Below are 23,257 nucleotides of genomic sequence, written 5' to 3'. Positions count from 1 at the left end.
ACTGACATTCCCAGCTGACGGGGAGGGCCTGGGTGCTGTGGGGAGCTGGATATCCAGGCATCTGCAGAGGGGCCGCACTCAGGCTGCCCAGAGGTGGCCAAGAAGTGCCATCTCCTCCCTGTGACCACCGGCAGCTGCAAACAGGATGTGTTTCTGTGCGGAGAAAGTGGCAGCTCAATTAGAAGGAAGAGCTTTGCCCAGATTAAGAAGTCACCAGGGCTGCTCCTCATAAATAAGAAGAGCATTCTGAGGAAAAAACTACAATCTAACCAGCTACATTTAGCTTGGCACAGGCGATTCATTTCAGATTCCAAAATCCAATCTGATTCTTTCTCTCACACAGGCTTTCTTCTTTTATTACCTGAACGGTAAATACAACAAATAGTACATTGTGTCTCTTCTCCCCAAAGAAGTGATTCTATGCTTTCCTGCTGGGGATAATGCATTTCAGTTCTCCCTAAATAGGCTTGTTTCGCCTCCAAACACCTCTGCAATGCTTTCTCCCAACACTTTCACTCACGTAGCCCTCAGATTCGGTATTAGCAGTAAAATACAGAGATATTCTTTTAGGGACGGTGTTCCTTTTAATGTTAAATTACTGAACAGGAATGTAGACAGTTCAGTACAAGGGTTCCTTTTCCAGGAGTACAGCTAGAGGAACCAATAAGCTTTGCTTAGTAACTTTTTACATTAGACGTCTCTTTAAAATGTTGACTGTGTCCTTGCAAAACTTAGTAACAAAAGACTTTTTCTATCATCTTATTAACGGGCACTAAGGTAAAGGAGTTTATAAGAGTTTTACAAAGCAAGATAAAGTTGTTCTCTTAGAAATTCTAGACTCAGTTCAAAAGTATGACAACTTGTGCTGGGCTCTTCAAATAAGTTTCTTGTTTACTTTTAGGATGCAGCTAAAAATAAGTTCCATTTCAAAGCTCTTTGTTTAGAACGATACATGTTACTGCCATTTCTTTTAAAACTGCATATTAAGAACACTTTTTAAAAAGGCTTTTTAGATTAAAAAGCAATGTAAAGAATGTTAATTATGATGAACACAGGCTCAGTATTTTAAAATTTAAGAATTAAGAAAGTTTTTAGTCATATTTGACGTGATCTTCTCACAGCTACACTGCTGTGGAAAGTGATATGCAGAGCTTTGTTTCCTGCCAGCATCAAGGCAGAAATAAGGAGAGGGAGAAGAACTGGGAAGGTTTAAATTAGATAAAATAGTGAACGATATTGGAAAAAATTGTGAACAATAGTAAGACAATATAGCGGTAATCTGATTTTCCCTTCTACTGTGCATAATTTGAACTATGTAAGAAAATGAATACATTGTTGTTCACGATAAAGCTATCTCTATTCCTACTTGATGTTCACAAATTTCAAAGTCCAACAGGTATTTGACCTGGTTCTGATCTTATTTTTCTATTTCTTAGTGACTAAACATTTAATTTAAAAAGGTAACGATTGCTCAGTATTTTCTCAAAGCATCATAAATAAAATAATCATTAAAAAATACATAAATTATTGTTGACTTGTTTATATTTTTGCTCTTTTGCCTTTAAGATGACAGGAAAAATGGTAGTTAAAAGGCTACTTAAAAGAATCTTTTTTGGCACCACCACCTTTTAAAGGATATCCAGTAAGTTACATAGTCATAAGAACTGCACGAGTTATCCATTCAGATGGTAACTCACAACATAAAGAATCTGTACACTCAGTAAGATTTAACACATTACTATAGGCAAGTTTAAAATAACAAGTGTAAACAGGCCAGAAATACACAAAGCACACACAGCGAAGGAGCAGAGCAGGAAGCAGCAGCCTCAGGGCGTCTGACGCTACCCAGCTGCGTGTCCTGGACGCGACGCTCAGCCTCCCTGGAACTCTGTAGCTTTCTAGGTAGAAAATAGAGCAGTGGGATAACTAACGTGTGGTTTATTTCCAGCTTTAAACTTCGAGGATTCCACAAACCAGGAAAAACCCCACATACATTCGTTCTTATGAAGGCAGCTTAGAGAGAAGCAAGGGTGGGCTCTGAAGCCAAACAGGCATCCCGTCCCCCCAGTCACTGTGTGTGCTGGGCAAGCTTCGGTGTTTTCACCTGTCCAGTGGGCACCACACAAGCGTCCTTTCGTGGTGGTGATCAGGATTAGAGAGGACACGTAAAACACATCCCACACGGTGCCTGAGCACGCCACACACGTGCAGGGGTGGCAGCCTGCAATCACAGTGCCCTCTCTATCCCACCGCCAGTGCCTCTGCTGGCTTCCTCCTGGGCAATACTAGTATGCTGCCAGGGACGACAGCTCATACACCCGCCGTACGCCTCGTCACTAGGACACAGGTCCAGGTGCGGATCCTTTCCCAGTTCACAACTGCAGACACAGCAGCTTTCAGGCCAGACCCTCTTTCCGAGACAGTCTTTTCTTTTCAGAGACAGGATCTTGCTGTCACCCAGGCTCGAGTGCAGTGGTACAATTACATCTCACTGCAGCATCAAACTCCTGGGCTCCTCAAGAGATCCTACTGCCTCAGCCTCCTGAGTAGCTGGGACGACAGATGCGCATCCCCACATCTGGCTCACTGTTGATTTTTTGCAGAGACCAGGTGCTGCTATGTTGCCCAGGCTAGTCTTGAACTCTTAGACTCAAGCAATCCTTCTACTTTGGCCTCCCAAAGTGCTGGGATCACAGGTCTGGGCCACCGTGCCTATTCCTGAGACATTATTTTCAAAAATCACACGGGACCACAGCTAAATTCATAAATACAGAGTCTACTGTCATTTTACAGCCACTGGATACTCAGTCAATGTCACTAATTCAAGGGGAAAAACCATTAAGTTTGGAAAATAAGTGATTCTGAGAACAAAGGCCAAACTCAAAAACTCCTAGCAGAAAATGAGGTTAGTATTTTTAATCACAGATATAAAAACCTTAAAATTTATACGCTTTATCTCCAAATCCTGACATAAACTACATGCATATAAAATTTACAGACTACTTTGTATGTGCCGGGGGAGGTATTAAATCCTTAAATGTATTTCTGATTATCTCTGCAACTACCCTGAGATGCAGATTTGATTACCATGTCCATTTCACAGATGAAGAAACTGAAAAACAGAACTCAAGTCAGTTGCCCAAAGTTAACAGCTAGTTCCCATTATGTGATACTGTTTCGCTCTAAGGCCTTCTCTTCATATCCTGTGAAATTCACCTCTCTTAATATTACTGCAATTTTTTTTTTGAGACGGAGTCTCACTCTGTTGCCCAGGCTGGGAGTGCAGTGGCATGAGATCTCGGCTCACTGCAACCTCCGCCTCCCAGGTTCAAGGGATTCTCCTGCCTCAGCCCCCTGAGTAGCTGGGATTACAGGCACACAGCACCATGCCCAGCTGGTTTTTGTATTTTTAGTAGAGATGGGGTTTCACCACGTTGGTCAGGCTGGTCTCGAACTCCTGACCTAGTGATTCGCCCGCCTCGACCTCCCAAAGTGCTGTGCTGGGATTACAGGCATGAGCCACCGCGCCTGGCCCAATATTACTACAATTTTTTAAAAAGTATGCTCACTTGGTGACTTTATTTCTCTCTCACTGACCACTAAAGGCTTGGAAATCAGAAAGCTATTCCAGGCTAAAACCTTCCAGAACTTACTCTACTGTTAAGCAGCAGCACATCTTGTGGCGTAACGCACTTCCCACCCAGTGTGTGGCAGTGTTCTGCTTTCAGCCACGCAGGGAGCCCCTCTTCACAGCATACGGGCACCCACACCATCCCCCAGGCGAGGCACCCCTTGCTCAGCAGGAGGAAGAGGTTGAGACTACTTTTCCTTTCCCAAAAATGGCAGAGTTGTCTTAAAAAGTAACTCCATAACTACTCCCAAATCTATTAGTATTCAAAAGAATTCTGATGTCCTACACCAGACACCTCTAAATTTCTGCTATTTGTCTTCCCCTTCACCGTTTCATAATCTCCTAAAGTCCCTCAAGTTAGCCTTAAGGTTACATGATACATCCAGTACCAAACAGATACACATGATTCAGCAAAATGTTTGCAGAAGATTTACCTTATGTAACGCTTCTGGTCATGTAAGGTTGATGGTGTCTCAAGCAATTTATCCAGAAGTAACTCTCTTAAAGCTTCAATCCTTGTTTCTACTTCAGCATAATCTATTTAAAAAGAAAAGAATACACAAGATTTACAGAATGAAAATTTAAAATCAAATTTCAGAAAGCAGAATAGTAGTTGCTTTCGTGGGGTGAGGGCCGACTAACACAGAGGCACCAGGGCCCTGTCTACAGTCATCAGGACACTGCCTCAGGTGTAGGTTACAAGGGTGATTGTATTCGTCAAAACTCACTGACCTCTAACATGTAAGGTCTGCACACTTCACTGCATGCATATTTTACCACAATAAAAAACTAAATTCAGTTTTCTGAGTCCCTACAGATTTCATTTTTAAATTTAATAAAGCCCTGTGATATTTCTCCTGGTGGATAAGGCTTTAACCAAAAAGCATTTTAAACTTTTATATTTTTCTGTAACTCTGGCATTGGAAATAATTTCAAAAGATGTTGAGTTTCCTTTAAATGAGTTAAGAATTCATAAGTCTATTGGTCTCTCTGAAGATGGGAAGATTAAAATGTAGGTTTCCATCTCTATAAAATACTTGTCATTGATTCTTTCCAGTAAACTAAGACTCCTTAATAGCATTGCGGTTAACAAATGGCAAAGAATGTCTCAGGCTAACAACCTAGTCACGGTTGCTCATTTTCACTATGTGTCAAATAAGAAAAGTCATCCTGTTATTTTTGAAGTAATTGTTTTACATTTTAAAGAGAGCCTCATATAAACAAAAACTAAAACTCATATAACATTCTTTGCAGAACACATTCCACATTCTTCCTATAAAAGGAAAGTAGAAGATCTAAAAGTAATAAATGAATCTTACATTTCTTGAAAACTTGCACCTCCGTTTTCCCAAAAAGTGACTTGGCCTTTTCATAATCATTAATAACCACATCATAATCACCCTTTAAAATAAAGAAACATTTTGAAAACTGTCATTAAAGCAAAATGAAGACATTTTGTTAATATAAAAAACATCTTAAAAAATCTTAAAAATGTATGACATCTATAACCATATGTACATAAATAAATATGTACTCTACCTTTTGAATATTCCTTTCAATATTTAGAGGAAGGTTGAAAAGAAACTTAAATCGCTGAAGCACATTGAGTGCATTTCTAGTGGAATCTGCCTTGTCTTTCCGACCTAGTACTTCTTGAAACAATGTGTCCGCAGTATTACTTGCTCCTGTTTTAAAGGGAGGAAAGGAAACTGAGATGAAAGCTGATTTTCATCAGAAAATGTGTAACTGGGCACTAGAAACAAAATGTGAAGACTGCTATTGTAGTTTTACATGAAAACTCAACAGACTGTTTTAAGGTTAGGGTCTCTTTTATGGTTTGCTAAAATAAAATTTCCATTTTGCCTAAGTCTTTTCATATGTTAAGAATGGTATCCAATATAAAAACAACCATATTTACCATGCCCAAATAAATTCTCTACTGTGAACCTACATTTATTTTCGTTACTCTTCTAAATTTTGTAGCCATTATGGGCCCTGAGGTTATTTCAGAACTTCATACAATAGGGTAAAACACATACATATGCATGTGTGTGCGCACACATGTACATTAGCTAAACTCTGTGGACTCAATATCTACACATGGGATAATAAACAAAACAAGGAAATCATTTTCAGAAAAGTTGCTCAAAAGAAATATTTAAAACGAATTCTATTTCTTGGCAGAATTATCTCTACGTACAGTCAAAGAAAATTACATAAGTAATTTACAAATGACAAACGTGAAGGCAGCACCATGAATATTTCTTAAATCAGTAATTCTTATAAAAGTATACATGAGCTGCACATTTCCTAGGTTTTTTTTTTTCTTTTTACCTAAAAGACCTCAAACTATATGAATTGCTGTAATGAAAGAGTTGCTTTATCTAAAGCAAAATTTGCTGTGTACAAAAATAGTTTAAATTTTGCAACTTGTGAATTAGTTTTAATTAACCACAACGAAAGGAGAGAAAAAAGATAAACTGCTTTCGGTTGTTTGATCGCTGCTTGTAAAAAGTTTCTGCATTATCTGGTCTAGTGACTATACTTTAAGCAAAGATGAAAAACTTGCCTCAGTCTCACTGGGTGGCTCGCATGCAATATTCTCTAGTGCACACCGTGGGTGGCCTCATCCTGTTAAAAGTCATCTTTGTAACATGATTGTTTTATCTAAATAATGTTTAAATTCTGTTGAAATTTTAAAGGCCTGATATAAAACCTTTGTTTTGTCAGGATAACTGTTGTCACCACATGCTATTTAATGCAGAATACTACATTTCTATTATAAGATGAGAAAAAATATATTTCCTTCTTGCCAGCAAACCACATACTGGAGGCTGAATTAGGATTTCAAATCTGGTCGGGCTAAAACTTTCTGCGGTCAAAGAAAATTATTTTAAAGTATTTATCATTTAAAAAATACAAATTTCATGAATTGAGGCTCATAAATGAATAGGCATGTACAGGAGCCTGAATCTTTTTAAAAGGTTAATTACTTATATGTTAGATTTGGATGTTAAATCACCAAGCACTGTGTTTTTACATTTTTTATTAGTTTTTAGTATAATGAAATTTGAGGCTAAAAGTATGAGTTCAAAATTAGATTTTTCTCATCTTATTTTTAAAGTTGTAAAATATTATCAACTAATAATTTTAACTCCTCTAAAAAGTATGAAAACAGGTACAGAAAGAAAACCCACTTATAATTAAATAAAACAGAGAGAAAAATTTATACGTGAAAAATTATAAACTATAAAATTATAAGTTTATTTATGCCAAAATTTATGTGCTTATATGTTGAGAATTTTAATTTATACTGAGAAATAAGTTACTGAGAAATTATAAGTTATGAGATTATAATATTTAATTTAGAGATAACTTCTGTCTATAAATTATTGTTCTGTTGTAAATTTTATTGTATTCACAATAAAACTGAAGTTCCTAACTCTGATATTAGATAATATATTCAGTAATAAAATACATTTAGATAATATATTCAGTAATAAAATACATGAGGGCAGTGAAACCAAGATTTGTGCAAATAGAGAAAAATCACCAGTAGCTCACAAAATGCATTTTACGTCTTTCTTCTCTAGGGCTACTAATAAGACAACAAAATTATGAAAGAAAAGGGGTGCTCTTCACACGTGAGGCTGATGTCACAGATAATGCCACCAGGAAGGCATCAACAAAGGTCATCCCATAAAAACCCCCGTGTGCTAATCCACACACATTCTCACACCAAGAACACCCAATTTTAAGGCAGCTGGTAGGGGTTTGAACATCAGTGTCCAGCCACAGAATAAGTCTAACTGGAGTGGATGGGCATGACTCTGGCCTCAGAGGCTGCAGAACAAATCCTGATCTACATTTGGCAGCCTTGGGCAAACTAAGGTCTGGAACTTGGTCCTTTCTCCTCACCCAAAGATGGTCTCCAACACCAGTGAATTTGGACAATGCCTCTCACTGTCTCAGTCACACAGGAACTGCAAGAACTAACAGCAATGCTGTTGTGAACGCAACGTGGCTGCCACCTGTGTAGTCAGGTCTGTGGAGCAGAAAAATTTTCCTGCGGTGCAAGATGGGAAGTCAAGTCCAGCCAGCATTACACCCCAATCAGTGGAACTCATACCTGCCCAGTGATCTTACATCCTTAACAAGGGAACAAGCATTTTTACATGTGCCAGGAACTCCTGTCGTCTAGAAGACCTAGTCCTGTAATTCTAATGGTGTCTTACAATTTCAAGCATGTTTATTTAAAGTAAATATTATGCTTTCTCTTATTTCAAAGTGACCATTTGGTCCTTTCCTTGGTACTGACACTGGAGACAGACCACGGAAGTGATTTCTAATCTGCTCTCTGCTTGATGGGAATGGAGAGGTCAGAGGCAGGATAGAAGGAACGCCCCTCACCTGCTGCCCCACCCACGACAGCACAACGTATCCCAGGAATAAGCAAGCTGAATGAGATTAGGAAGCGAAACATCAGGGCGCCTGGAAAATTAGGGTAACTCTAAAATGTACAAATTCACAAAGAGACTTAACCACCTCAATTTCAACAGACTAGAAAATGACTAGATAGGCTGTTGGCTCTACCATAATGATGCTACACGGACAAGATCATTAACAGCACTGAAAGCCTGTTCCCAGCACCACGCCCGACCCTCTATGTGGAGTATCCGGAACTGGAACCTGGGCGATGAGGAAGAGCTGACGTCAGCACGGGCCCTTCTCAAAAGCAGCTGCCAGCATCTCTTCATCTCCAAGTTGAGTTGGCAGCTTGAAACCAACTCCAATGGGAGTATTTACACCTTAGAAATTGGGAAATGCTAATATTAGGGCTAATTTTCTTCCTTTCTTTCCTTTCTTTCTTTCTCTCGCGCTCTCTGTCTCTCTCTATCTCTCTCTCTCTCTCTCCACTTCCGCCTCCTCTTCCTCTTCTTCTTCTTTTTTTTTTTGGAATGCCCGTTGTGAAATATTTGCCGGCCAGCCACTGAGTAAATGTCAGTTTCTTTTCCACATCCTGGCCCTTCTGGATATTCCCTAGTGTTCCAAATCCTTAGCTTTCTTCTTTCATTTTGCACGTAGTACTTGGGATAAATCATTCAATCCTGTTTGTTCAACGACCATCTTCATGCTGGTGACTCCCAAATCTGTGTTTCAAGATGTGTCTGCGAGCGTAAGAGCAATCCTTAAAAATATTTTCACTAGACGTACAATAATGACAGCCGATAAGGACATGAAGCGCTGATGCTATGCCAGGTGCGATTCTAAAGCCCTCCTGTGTATTAGTTGACCTGCACATGGCTATGTCGCTGTAAGACAGGCACTGTTTTTACCCCCGTTTTATGTTGGAGGCAACCGAGGCACAGGGGTTCTTCAACTTGCCCAGCGTGACGCAGCGGGACACAGGAAGAGCCAGCAAGAACGCATCGGCACGCCCCTCAGGAATCTCAAATTCAACATGCTGTAAGTTGAACTGAATGTTCTCATCTCCATGCCTCTCCTTATGCCCCAAACATGCTCCTTCATCCATCTGAGGCCGGACATCTGTAAGTCACCAACGACTACTTCCTTTTCCCTGTGTAACATATCAAACCTTCCCTGTCCCTTCCCCTTTCTCACCTGCCACTTGCTCTACCTTCATTAGCAGCCACGTCACCCTTACATTACTTTATTCCACTACTACACACATGACTGCTGACACGGCGTAACATGCCTACCGTCCACTTCTGGCTGCTCCCTTCTTGCCTCTGATGTACCTCCCTTCTCATCCATTCCCTACACAGATGGCAGACTGCTCTTTAAAAATCTCCTATCGTTCCGTTATTGAAACTCCTTCGATGGCTCACTATTTGTCTTGAGAATAAAGACAGATTCCACACCACTGCACAGCAAGTTGGTCAGGGGCAGACCCCGTCTACCCTGAGGCCACACCTCTCCTATCTGCACATAGCCACACTGGACCCTGCTTCCTGGGCTACGGCCTATCTCCGCTCTGAACTCACGCGCTGGCCCTGCTGGGACATTCCTGCCCCCCTCCACTCAGCTGCCCACCGCCAGCCTCTGCTTGTCCGGCTACTTCCTGCTCCTCTCTTAAGGTTCCTGTAACCTCCCCTGGTATTCTCTGCACTCAACTTTTTGGCTGGCTTCCCCTTTTGTGGGCTTTAGCCACAGCTGAGGACTCCCACCAGAGCAGTATTATCACACCATCATCTGATCACCTGAATATGTGTGTGTATCTTCCATTCAGCCATAATCTCCAGACATAAAGCACACGTTTTATTTTTATATCCCTAGGATAAAGCAAACGTGCTCGATAAATGCTTACAGAAGAAGGACTAAAAGTTGCTGCATGAATCGATGACCAGTGTCTTACTACTCAGAGAGGCGGGACAACACCCCACGGGCAGGCCTTGTGTTGCACAGCGTGCAGGACTGTGACAGCAGCTGTGCGAGCTAAAACACAGCAAGAGCATCTGATCATCAATGGGAAGATCGCACTTGTTCTGTGATATCCAGAAATTTTTGTTCAAACATTAAAAACTCACTATTGTTGCTTATGAACGAATAACAAAAATTTTTAAAGTACAAATAATATTTAATATACAATTTAAAACATCAGAAACATTTAAAATTAAAATGCTATATTTCTTTGTAGAAAAACTGATCAAGAGTGTTTGCCTTCTTTTTTGTTGTAAAATTTACAATATGAATCAAGCCTCTTTTCTGTGCTCTGACAGATTATCCTGCTCCTTTCTAACTGTGAATCAACGTCTGATGTTTTTTCCTTTGCACCGTCCACATCATGAAACATCTCTGAGGTTCTCTGAGCATTACTTCTTTGAGACATCTCTTGCTTTTCTTCACACTTTCTCACCTATGTTGGTAAGCTCCCCTCCACCAAGTTACTCTTGAGTCTCAAACAGCAGCAGGGCCTACATCCCCACAGCCAGCTTCTGTCACTCTCCATTTGTTGGATTTGCATTTCACTTCCAGTGTTAGAGCTTTCTGGTTTTGGACACACTTTCATTTTTATCGACCAATCCCTTCCCGATCAACCATTTGTTGTAAAATGTCAGTAGGGTTTGTCACTGGGAGATAAGGAGGCAGCACAACTGCGCACTTTGCTGTCTGCTGAGAACTGGTAACAGACGTACAGTGGCCATCTCCAGTGGCCTGGAAGGAGGCAGTGTGGCCGATCATCTACAGCACCTGTCATTACACAGCAACCTGTGAATTAAAGAGCTGGAGGGAACCGTACTTTATGCAGCTATGGTGACTGCCCTGTGGGAACTGCAGTTCTGCATGGTGTTGCTGGGGAATGGCTGTTATGAACTGAACCGCGATGACTGAAACCTGTGCCTATCAAAACCACACACACAGCACGGCCTGCCTGCAGTTCAAAGCACAAGTCTGGAGCCAGAGTTCTGGCTATAAATTGCAGCTCTGCTGCTTCCTATTTATATAACCTTACGTGGCTCAATTAATCTTCTGGGCTTTAGTTTTGTCATCAATAAGGTGAAGATAATAGCACAAACCTCAAAGGGTTGTTGTGAGGACTAAATATACGTAGATAGTTTCGAGCAACACCTGCCTTGCAGTAAGCCCTCCACAAGTGTGAGCCATGACTGCCACAGCTACTAGTACAAAGACTTACACAGCATGTCTACACCTGCACTGTCTAACACAGGAACTACCAGCCACACGGGACTATTTCAATTTAAAGCTGAATTAATTAAAATTAAATAAGAATTTAAAATTCAGTTCCTCAGTTGTACCAGTCGCACTGGAAGCTCAGCAGCCACATGTTCATCACTGCAGAAATTCTACTGAACAATATGCTGTTCTATATACTCGAAACAGGTAAGAACACAGAGTTGAATATGTGAATGTGACGTAAATAAACTGATAGTCCTCACTGGCTTGAAATCAAGAAAAAGTTATTAAGTTCAAACACAAACATGAGAAACACACACCATGAAAACAAAAAACAATTTCTGTTTTTTTAACAATTTCAAAAAAAGTGTCAAAACCGATAAACTCTGAATAAATGAACTAAGTTTCTTGCAGCCAACAGTATCCTTTAGAAACTTATCTTAAAAGTCAGAAAGATTGCCCAATTTACAAAAAAAAAAAAAACTTTTAAAAAAAGTAAAGTAGTATCCATATACATTAGTATATAATTATACGTAAGGTGAAAAGCATTAGTAATAATTTAAGCGAACTAAGTTACGCTCGTACTCATTTATTCTTTCCTTCCTTTCTAAAATAAAATAAATTCGGTTCAACAGAACTGACTGAATTTTTGTGACTTTAATTCTGTGTTTTCACCAGTTCTGCAGCACTGAAGTCCCGGATAACGACAGACCCGCCTGGGCAGGACTCTCTAGGGGCCAGAGCTGCGTCCCCTCCGGCTCTGCTCCCAGGCTGGCTTAGCACGGAACCTGACACAACCAGAGTTAAATAAACGTTTGTCAAGTTGGCCTCAACTAGGAAAAACATATCCTAGGACAGCAAACATCAACATCATGTTGTTAAAAAATGTTTCTGGAAAAGGGGGAATTGTTATAAAGAAAGGTATTTTAGGGAAATTTTAATACCAAAAAGTCCTGACGAATGGTCTCATAAAGAAGTGACCATTTATATTAAGCTGAACTTTATCCAAAAAGAGCAAACTTCAATAGAAAGTTAACATGACGCTTTTCTGGAAAAAAAAATGCATGGCTATAAAGGAATATATGGAAAAAGGTAATTTTTAATACCCCAAGTCCCAAGGGACGATTTCTCAAACTACTCCTTTAAAGAAAAAAAAAATTGCATTACCACACTACGCTAAGCCTAACACATGAAACAGACCCTAGAATTTCCCAAACCTGACAAGGGTCTCCTCTGATACCATGATATACTTACTATGTCAACTGGCCCTATAAGCCACCTTTTAAAAATTACTGAAGTAAACGTGTTTTTTATACAGATATAGTAGTGTGATAACTTCTCCAGGGCAAACAACATCCTTGAGTAGAAAAGATCCTTTCAAGACCTTAAAATCTCTAATTATGCTAACACAGAAACAGCTTCAATGAGCTTTCGAGTTGAATTCAGAATATCTTCATTTTAACAAAATTGGTGACTTAGTTCTCAAAGATAAAAACAAGGGAAAATCTCAAGGCAATTAAGTAATAATAATCAGAGGAAAAAAAATTAAGTGCTGTTAAATTCCTAAATTTAGAATGATATCCAAGTACTCAAACGCTACTACCAAGAGAACACTTCTTTCTAGAAAATGCTTTCTCTTAGGGATCACTCAGGTTTGTGAAAAGATATTCACGTAAAGGCTCACAACGTTTCACCCATAGGACTAACTTAAGCTGGAAGCGCAAAACTAGCTTCACATCACAGCCTTACATTCATAGAATCTTTAAAGATCTGGTGTGAGTCTTCTTCATTTTTCCAGTTAATCTTAACTCTACTTCATGATGAAATCACATGTTGTATTTAAAAATAAGGAGATTCCTATGGGCATTCCTATCAAATGTAAACTATAGGTGTGAAAAGATTTATTTTAAGTGATTTATTTTTAAGCCAGTAATGTCATAGTAAGGATTAATTCATCTGATCAGTTTCTTCTGGGCTGGGACCTAGGATGTCAGAAAACGGATAGACCAGGGAGGTGGACAGAACTCAAAAGTTTGCACATAGCCATTTTCCCTGGGCCTATAATTTTTACAAAATATCTCAGATTTAGACACATTCTTAAATAGCCAGCGGCCTTAAATTCTTTTTTGGAAAAAGGCAAGGTATACACAAATAAATGGCCCCTAAGAATCTGTTACTCTCACGGCTGAGGTTATTTGCATTAACGCTGGGAGACACCTGATGGCGGCTCCTCCAGGTTGCTGGTCAGTGACAATCCTGGCTACTGCTTCAGTGCTTTCCTAGCTTTGAAGATGCTGTTTATATGCTGGTCGGTTTTATGGTAGGAAACTTTATTCCTCAAGAAGTGGATTGTTTTCAAATTAAGATTTCTCATAAATAAAATGCAAGCAGAAACAGAACATTCATTTTCAATGTTTCTATTCCCCTTTGTGTTCATTAAATCATTACCATTTAGAAATAAATACTAAAATGCAACTTACTGCCTTATCCCGTGATATCAGGTCCAAGAACTAATTTTAAAGCATGTTGTAAAGTCCGTAAATAGTTATGGGTAGTAGTACAAAACTTACTGTTCAGAACATTCTCCAGTTTCTGCGTCATGGATCCTTCTACTTTTTCCGTTCCATCTGCTTCTAGCTTTTGATGGATGGCTAGGAAAAAAAAAATCTAGTTAAAATGTAGGCCATTTTAATGGGGGGAGATACATTAAATCAAAATGATATTTTTAAACAGCTTTTTAAAATGGTCACAGTATTTTCACTGCTGAAAAGGAGTAAAACCATGCTGCCCTGTACAAGGCACCCAGCAGACACCAGTCTACGTTATTCACAGTTTACCACCATTAAAATAGTACCTAACACAATCATCTGTCTTCGAGACCAAGCGGTAAAAACAGCTGAACTGAAAAAGAAAAGGGAGACTTGAGGCATCCTGGGTCTCACTACTACAGGTTGAATATCTCCAATCTGAAAATCCAAAATGCTCCAAAATCTGAAACTTGAAGCACTCACATGACAGTCAAAGGAAATGTTCATTGGAGCACTTCCCATTTCAGATGTTCAGATTTGGGATGTCCAACCAATAACTATGTCATGCGAATATTTAAAAATCTGAAACACTGCTGAGTCCCAGGCATTTCAGATAATTGGTCAGAAAACTCTGAGTACTCAAATGCACTACGAACACACACTCAATGTCTGCTAACATCTCTCTCTCTGCTCCTTTTAATTAGTTTTTAATTATGATCCTGTTATTTTTCATCTTTTTTTTCTTTCAGTAAGCCACCTCAAGTTTTCTTTGAAATTCTAAAATAAACAGACTGCTCCTCTATCAAAGAAACACATTCAGAGAAAAAAGGAATACATTTGGGGAAAACCCAGCTACTGTAGTTGAATTAGTTGGGCTGACTCAGAGGGAGGAGAAAGTAATTTCTGTCATGTTTCAGAATTTGAACTGTGTGGTAACAGTGACATAAAATGTTCCTACATACCAAAGCGGAAACTGGGGTTCAACTCACTAAGTGAAACGGAAAGGAACTTCCTTCCCGATCTGTAAGGAAAGGAGTCAGGCTATGCCTAAGTACTAGAAAGCGAAACCAGAAAGACTTCCATGCTGTGTGTGTGCAGATCCGCTCTCCCCCGTGTGTGTGCGGATCTGCTCTCCCTCCTGTGTGTGCGCAGATCCGCTCTCCCTCCTGTGTGTGTGCAGATCCGCTCTCCCTCCTGTGTGTGCAGATCCACTCTCCCTCCTGTGTGTGCAGATCCGCTCTCCCTCCTGTGTGTGTGCAGATCCGCTCTCCCTCCTGTGTGTGTGCGGATCCGCTCTCCCTCCTGTGTGTGTGCGGATCCACTCTCCCTCCTGTGTGTGTGCGGATCCGCTCCCCCGTGTGTGTGCAGATCCGCTCTCCCTCCTGTGTGTGCAGATCCGCTCTCCCTCCTGTGTGTGCAGATCCACTCTCCCTCCTGTGTGTGTGCAGATCCGCTCTCCCTCCTGTGTGTGCAGATCCACTCTCCCTCCTGTGTGTGCAGATCCGCTCTCCCTCCTGTGTGTGTGTGTGCAGATCCGCTCTCCCTCCTGTGTGTGTGCAGATCCGCTCTCCCTCCTGTGTGTGCAGATCCGCTCTCCCTCCTGTGTGTGCAGATCCGCTCTCCCTCCTGTGTGTGTGTGTGCAGATCCGCTCTCCCTCCTGTGTGTGTGCAGATCCGCTCTCCCTTCTGTGTGTGCAGATCCGCTCTCCCTCCTGTGTGTGTGTGTGCAGATCCGCTCTCCCTCCTGTGTGTGTGTGTGCAGATCCGCTCTCCCTCCTGTGTGTGTGCAGATCCGCTCTCCCTCCTGTGTGTGTGCAGATCCGCTCTCCCTCCTGTGTGTGCAGATCCGCTCTCCCTCCTGTGTGTGTGCAGATCCGCTCTCCCTCCTGTGTGTGCAGATCCGCTCTCCCTCCTGTGTGTGCAGATCCGCTCTCCCTCCTGTGTGTGTGTGTGCAGATCCGCTCTCCCTCCTGTGTGTGTGCAGATCCGCTCTCCCTTCTGTGTGTGCAGATCCGCTCTCCCTCCTGTGTGTGTGTGTGCAGATCCGCTCTCCCTCCTGTGTGTGTGCAGATCCGCTCTCCCTCCTGTGTGTGTGCAGATCCGCTCTCCCTCCTGTGTGTGTGCGGATCCGCTCTCCCTCCTGTGTGTGTGCGGATCCACTCTCCCTCCTGTGTGTGTGCGGATCCGCTCCCCCGTGTGTGTGCAGATCCGCTCTCCCCCGTGTGTGTGCAGATCCGCTCTCCCCCGTGTGTGTGCAGATCCGCTCTCCCTCCTGTGTGTGTGCAGATCCGCTCTCCCTCCTGTGTGTGTGCAGGTCCGCTCTCCCTCCTGTGTGTGTGCAGATCCGCTCTCCCTCCTGTGTGTGCAGATCCACTCTCCCTCCTGTGTGTGCGGGTCCGCTCTCCCTCCTGTGTGTGTGCAGATCCGCTCTCCCTCCTGTGTGTGTGCAGATCCGCTCTCCCTCCTGTGTGTGCAGATCCACTCTCCCTCCTGTGTGTGCAGATCCGCTCTCCCTCCTGTGTGTGTGTGTGCAGATCCGCTCTCCCTCCTGTGTGTGTGCAGATCCGCTCTCCCTCCTGTGTGTGCAGATCCGCTCTCCCTCCTGTGTGTGCAGATCCGCTCTCCCTCCTGTGTGTGTGTGTGCAGATCCGCTCTCCCTCCTGTGTGTGTGCAGATCCGCTCTCCCTTCTGTGTGTGCAGATCCGCTCTCCCTCCTGTGTGTGCAGATCCGCTCTCCCTCCTGTGTGTGTGTGTGCAGATCCGCTCTCCCTCCTGTGTGTGTGCAGATCCGCTCTCCCTCCTGTGTGTGTGCAGATCCGCTCTCCCTCCTGTGTGTGCAGATCCGCTCTCCCTCCTGTGTGTGTGCAGATCCGCTCTCCCTCCTGTGTGTGCAGATCCGCTCTCCCTCCTGTGTGTGCAGATCCGCTCTCCCTCCTGTGTGTGTGTGTGCAGATCCGCTCTCCCTCCTGTGTGTGTGCAGATCCGCTCTCCCTTCTGTGTGTGCAGATCCGCTCTCCCTCCTGTGTGTGTGTGTGCAGATCCGCTCTCCCTCCTGTGTGTGTGCAGATCCGCTCTCCCTCCTGTGTGTGTGCAGATCCGCTCTCCCTCCTGTGTGTGTGCGGATCCGCTCTCCCTCCTGTGTGTGTGCGGATCCACTCTCCCTCCTGTGTGTGTGCGGATCCGCTCCCCCGTGTGTGTGCAGATCCGCTCTCCCCCGTGTGTGTGCAGATCCGCTCTCCCCCGTGTGTGTGCAGATCCGCTCTCCCTCCTGTGTGTGTGCAGATCCGCTCTCCCTCCTGTGTGTGTGCAGATCCGCTCTCCCTCCTGTGTGTGCAGATCCACTCTCCCTCCTGTGTGTGCGGGTCCGCTCTCCCTCCTGTGTGTGTGCAGATCCGCTCTCCCTCCTGTGTGTGTGCAGATCCGCTCTCCCTCCTGTGTGTGTGCAGATCCGCTCTCCCTCCTGTGTGTGCGGATCCGCTCTCCCTCCTGTGCGTGTGCAGATCTGCTCTCCCTCCTGTGCGTGTGCAGATCTGCTCTCCTGTGCGTGTGCGGATCCGCTCTCCCTCCTGTGTGTGTGCGGATCCACTCTCCCTCCTGTGTGTGTGCAGATCCACTCTCCCTCCTGTGTGTGCGCGGATCCGCTCTCCCTCCTGTGTGTGTGCGGATCCGCTCTCCCTCCTGTGTGTGTGCGGATCCGCTCTCCCTCTGTGTGTGTGCGGATCCGCTCTCCCTCCTGTGTGTGTGCGGATCCGCTCTCCCTCCTGTGTGTGTGCGGATCCGCTCTCCCTCTGTGTGTGTGTGCGGATCCGCTCTCCCTCTGTGTGTGTGCAGATCCGCTCTCCCTCCTGTGTGTGTGCGGGTCCGCTCTCCCTCTGTGTGTGTGCAGATCCGCTCTCCCTCTTGGTTTAAAGGCTGCTGTGATGCTCTGCCAGTCCTGGCGAGAAGGACACCAGGACCCACTGAGCAGGCGCCGTGCTGAGATGTCACACCCCACAGCAGCTCCACGGGTTGCTGTCTGAGTCAAAATCAGCATTAAAGGGAATCATGTAGCCACATTTTCTGATGCTGACAAAACCCATCACTGATGAGCAGGTCAAGGTGAGGTGACCCCGGACCCCTGGCTCAGTTTACAGCCCTTTTTGCTGACAGGCTAACCTCCTCCACCCGTCTCCCCCACAGCAGAGTCACTGTCAAACTGTCAGCCAAGCATGAGGACTGAGAGACACTGGCATCTGATAAAGGCAATCCTATTTTCCAGAAAATTAAACCAAATAACCCAATGTCTGGTTCACTTGACCTTTTATTTTCTCTGAAAACAGTTTTAAGTAGAATAACTCAATAAGCAACTTGGTACATGATCATAGGTTTGTTATTGTTTCTAATCTATTAAAACTTAAATATGTGAAGCAGTTGAACATTATAAGTTTGTACTTGAGAAAACAAAAAAAGTATGTATAACAGCACTTCTTAAAGAAAAATCAAGGTTATAGAAAGACTATTAGTTCACTACGATTATTTGATCATTTTAACGCTCAAATAAGATGTAGATGTCAAATTTGCAATTGAAATAAAAAATTCATAATACCCATCCATGCATTTATGTAAATGCCGTTGTTAAACGAGGCACTAAGGAATAATGTCTGTGTAGGGTAGTATCTAAAGGATCCAGGGTTGGGCACAGAAGCATGTACATGCTCTAAGCATTCTACGTTAATGCTAGCCCGTGTGAGACAGGAATATTCAAGCCAGATCACAGATGAGCAAACTATTGCTATGAAGAACCAAACAGTAAACACTTCAGGCTTCGTGGGCCACATACGGCCTCTATCACATATTCTTCTTGTTTTGTTTTTAGCATGGGAAAACACAGCCATGCTTAGCTCCCGGCCTGTACAAAGGCTGCGGCCTAATTTGGCTCACACGCTGACCTCTGAGGAGGACTATACTTACTGAAGTAGGAGAAGAGGAAGGGTTAGTGTAAGATGCATTAATATTTTAAATTGACAAAGAGCCCTTCAAACATTTAGTTTCTATTTCTTATTTTACCAAACTTTTATCAGAGTAGACAAATCATATATAAATTATATTTAAACTGGTTAAGTATTCTCTGGTTCCTTCTCTTCCCAAATTATACTGAAGAAAATCAATAAATAATAAAATAATTGCAACTAGAAGACTAACAGGAATGATTCTCACTGAGATAACTGAGTCCTTGAAAATGATACTTACCTGAATTATCTTCATACATCAACAGACACTAACAACAGAACGTGTCAAAAAATCAATTATGTCTCAAGCCACCCAGAGTTAAGCAGCAGCAATAAAAGGAACAGGGGAAGGAAGACAAGTAAGACAAATAGTGCTGGGAGCAACATGTGTCATTTGCTCTGCTCAGGCTTTTCACACTAGTAACCGTAACCAAAATTCATTCATATAGTTTTGACCCGCAGGTGTTCTTGAAAGGAGCAAGTGATAATGGTGGATTTGTCACTAAAAACAAGAGATTATACAGGTCATTAAATGCACAAGCTCGGGGCATTCAGGGAAATCGCTAGCAAAACAAAGGTGGTGCTCAGAGGCACTGAGGAGCTCGGGAAGGCCTTTTCCCTCTACCAACAGCTCCACCAACCTCGCCCCCACCCCGGAGGGCCAGTGTGAGCAGCATCTGCTAACGACCCACAGGTCACTCCCACTTCAAGGGAACACAAGGGAATGACAGAGGGAAGGCCATGGCAAAATGAAGTCTGGTGCTAGAAACATTTTTGCAGAATAAAGAAAAAACCGTACTAAAGATACAAAGGTTGCTACTGGCAGGTGTTATGCCAGACACATTTCTTCTCAAGTTCTAATTAAAATACCTGCGGGGACCCACAGGAAGAAACAAAACTGACAATGGCATAAAAACTTAAGGATGAGTAAAGGCTATTAACGGTATACCGGGTTGGGTGGACTGAAAAAAAGCAGACTTGGACTGGGTATGAAATAGTTCACTGGATGGAACTGAAGCATGCAGATGATGAAAAAAAAAAAAAAAAAAAAAGCAGAGAAAAGCTCTGATTCGTACCTATCCCCTATGCCCAACTCTGGAACACAAGGATGGTACAGACCAGAAACATCTTCCAGTGTTTCCGTACCTATCTTCAGGACTACAGTTCTGTTCCCCCATTTTTCTTAACCACACAGCTCCTTTCCTTTGATAACCATTTAGAGAACAACTTCCCCACATCCCAGAATGGCAGGAAAACAGGCGGAAATCGGGAGGCGGCATCCACTGCTGGGCAGCGCGCAGGGGCAGAAGCGAGAGAGCGACGTGTTAATCCAAGACATTCAGAGGAAAACCGTGAGTTCTATCTAATGTAAAAACAAGAAGAGCTCCGAGAATTGAAGATGGGAGTCTCTAGGTTCAGAAGGCTTATCAAGTGTTGGCTAAAATGAATGAAAACAGAACCTGTATTCCAGTATATCCTGCAAAGGTGTTTTTTCGTTTCTAAAAAAATCAAAGGCTAAACAAATACATCTTTTAAACATTTAGATAGGGAGAAAAACAAACAATTTACAAGTAATGAAGAATTATGTTGGCTCAGGATTTTGTCTCTGCAACACTAAAAGTCATTGGATCAATGTCTTCAGAAAATAATTCTCTTACAGTCAAGTGTGTTCATGCATACAGGCAAGAGGTACTTCCAGACACACCAGAATTCAAAAGGTATAGCATAAAAGATGTAACACATTGTTCAAGACAAAAAATTTCAAAGATAAGGATAGGAAAGATGAAATATAAAACATAGGCAATAAACATCAAAGCCAATTAAGTTTACGTGTATATGTACTGTATATGTTTCTGTGTATATATACACACACACATATATTCACACAGACACACATAGATATGTACACACAATATATACATGTTTACTGTATAACTGTGGTAAATATAAAATTAAATGTAAGAGACAAAAAATAAATGTAAAACTGGAAAAGGTAAAATAAGCTGGGTCCATAATTTCAAATTAAATTGAGGCAAAAAAAAAAAAAAGGGAAAGGTATGGGAAATAAAGACATGCTAAACTGTTGTCAATGTAACAGAAGTCGAGACAACCTATAATAAAATCTTAAAACATTTCTCTCAAATCTGCAAATAATATGGTCTACACTGCCAAGAAGAAAAAAGGAAGCACAAAAGGTAACAAAACAAGACAAAAGAAAAAGATATCAGGACAAACATTTCAATTATGATAAATGTAAATGGCTTCCATTCTTCTATTTAAAAGCAAAGGCTCTCAGAATAGTATTTAAAAAATCAAAATCCTGCCACATGTAGCAACACAAGACACATGTCAAAAGAAAAATCTCTAAAAGGTTACAAAGAATATTACAAATAATATACCAAGCAAACGCATACAAAAAGAAAGGTATAAAACGCTAACATTACGTTATTGTGCATCAAATAATCTAATCTTGCCCCCCAAAAGGTCTGGCCTTTGCCCTCAGGTCCTGGGAGGTAATCTCTAAACTCTTGAAATGTTCTGCCTGGTAAGAGTGTCTTTGTTTGCCTGTGGACCACCGGCCGCACTAGATAATCTAACAGTGGAACTGACAGTGAGGACTTAGGGTCACTCAATATCCGCCTGATCTGAGGGAGAAGACTGAAGTCAGCCTTGACCACGTCCGTGTGACGGGGCCCTACTAGAGACTCTGGATCTGGACAACAGGGTTCGGGTAGCTTCCTTGGATGGAAATACTCCACGTGCGTTGTCCGCACTGTTACCAGGAAAGTCAGTGCTGCCTGGAGTTCCACTGGGAGACTACTGGAAGCTCCATGGATGAAAATCACCTAGATCTGCTCCATGAATCTCTCTCCCTGGCTGACTGTAATCTGTAATTTCCCGGTAATGAACCGTAACTCAGTACAACGGCTTTCCCTGAGTTCTGTGAGTCCATCTAGCAAAACATCAAACCGAGGGAAATCTCGGGGACTACTTAAGAATACGTTCTCATCAAGAGAATCTAAGAACCAGAAGTTATGAAGCAAACACATGGGTTACACACAAAGAAAAGCTGACAGAATCAAAATTAAAGACGGAGATTTGTCTGTCATGTTTAATATAAAGAAGCTAGATTTAAATAATATAATTAATCAGGCATTGATATTATATCAGATAGTGGACCCTGAAGAAAACATGTCTGTCCATCCTTTTTAATTTTTGGCATACTTAAAAAAACTTAATATATATTAAGAAACATTTTCTCTGTTCACAGTACTGTAAGAACAGACTACGAAAAGAAAAATTTACTAAAAACTACTAAGTCAAGGAGGAAAATTAAAATTACACATTTTAAAAACACAAAAAAGATATCCCTAAAAAATCAATGTTAAAAAAAAATCACATAGAACATACAAATAAAACAGATAATGAAAGGGCCTATAACATGAATTTTAAATAATTTAAAAATTAGAATGCAATGCTAATAAAACATGAAAATCTTGATAAAATAGAGAATTTCAGGGAAAACAAAATCAAAATAAAGCAGAGATAGTAGAGGGTTGAAAAGCATACGTGTGTGTGCGTGTGCGTGTGTGTGTGTACACACACTTATCTGTCTCACCTGCTGGCTCCCAATCCCCCCTTGAAGCTACTGATTCAGTCCTCAGGAGGGGCCCCAGACGCCAACGCACTCCTGCCTGGTGTGATGAACCAGGAAGCACAGCACTATCCGTGCCTGAAAATGCTGAAAGTGAATCTATCTAACATCCAATTAGGTAAGTCCAAGCAATTTAATGGCAAGAAAAATAAGTTAAATGATACCATGAGGAAGTCATCGGTCAAATTCAGAGTGGGGGATACCTTCCAGGACAAATGACCTTGTTTCTTCAACAAATCAGTGGCATGAAAAACCAGAAACAGGCTGGGTGTGGAAATCAGCTGGGCGCGGTGGCGGCGCCTGTAATCCCAGCTACTCGAGAGGCTGAGGCAGGAGAATCGCTTGAACCCAGGAGGCAGAGGTTGCAGTGAGCCGAGATCGCGCCACTGCACTCCAGCCTGGGCAACAGAGTGAGACTCCATTTAAAAACAAACAAACAAACAAAAACAAAACAAAACAAAACAAAACAAAAAAACAACGAAAAACCAGAAACAGGGTAAGAAAGGTGAGGGGATGGTTTTAGTTCAAAAGAGGATTAAGAGATTTAAAAATTAAGTGAAATGCCTGAATTTTATTTGAATCTTGATCTGGACATATCAACTATAAAAAAACAAGTTTGGGGATAATTTGAGAAATCTGAACTGGGAATGAGATGATATTTAAAAATTACTGCTAATTTGGTTAACTATGATAATATCATTGTGATTATGCACATAAATGTCCTTACCCTTACTTGAGAGACTGACATTCAGGTATTTAGGAGGAAACCATGCTGCTTGAGGTTTGCTTTAAAATACAT

The 23,257-nt window shown here is 42.1% G+C and overlaps 1 protein-coding gene across 10 annotated transcripts in view; it reads right to left on the bottom strand.

Moving 5' to 3' along the window:
* Positions 1-23,257, bottom strand: part of EXOC2 (exocyst complex component 2) — a 209,956-nt gene that overhangs the window by 107,595 nt on the left and 79,104 nt on the right. For all 10 annotated transcript variants that reach the window (XM_015135401.3, XM_015135397.3, NM_001266944.1 and 7 more), the window contains 4 exon segments: positions 13,858-13,938; positions 5,171-5,316; positions 4,951-5,032; positions 4,066-4,168 (listed from right to left, as the gene is read on the bottom strand). In XM_015135401.3, the coding sequence (XP_014990887.1) occupies positions 4,066-4,168; positions 4,951-5,032; positions 5,171-5,316; positions 13,858-13,938 (412 nt within the window).

The sequence above is a fragment of the Macaca mulatta genome, chromosome 4 (assembly GCF_049350105.2).
Source record: "Macaca mulatta isolate MMU2019108-1 chromosome 4, T2T-MMU8v2.0, whole genome shotgun sequence".
Taxonomy (NCBI): Eukaryota; Metazoa; Chordata; class Mammalia; order Primates; family Cercopithecidae; genus Macaca; species Macaca mulatta.
The sequence above is the reverse complement of the archived record's forward strand: the minus strand, read 5'-3'. Positions and strand labels throughout refer to the sequence as shown.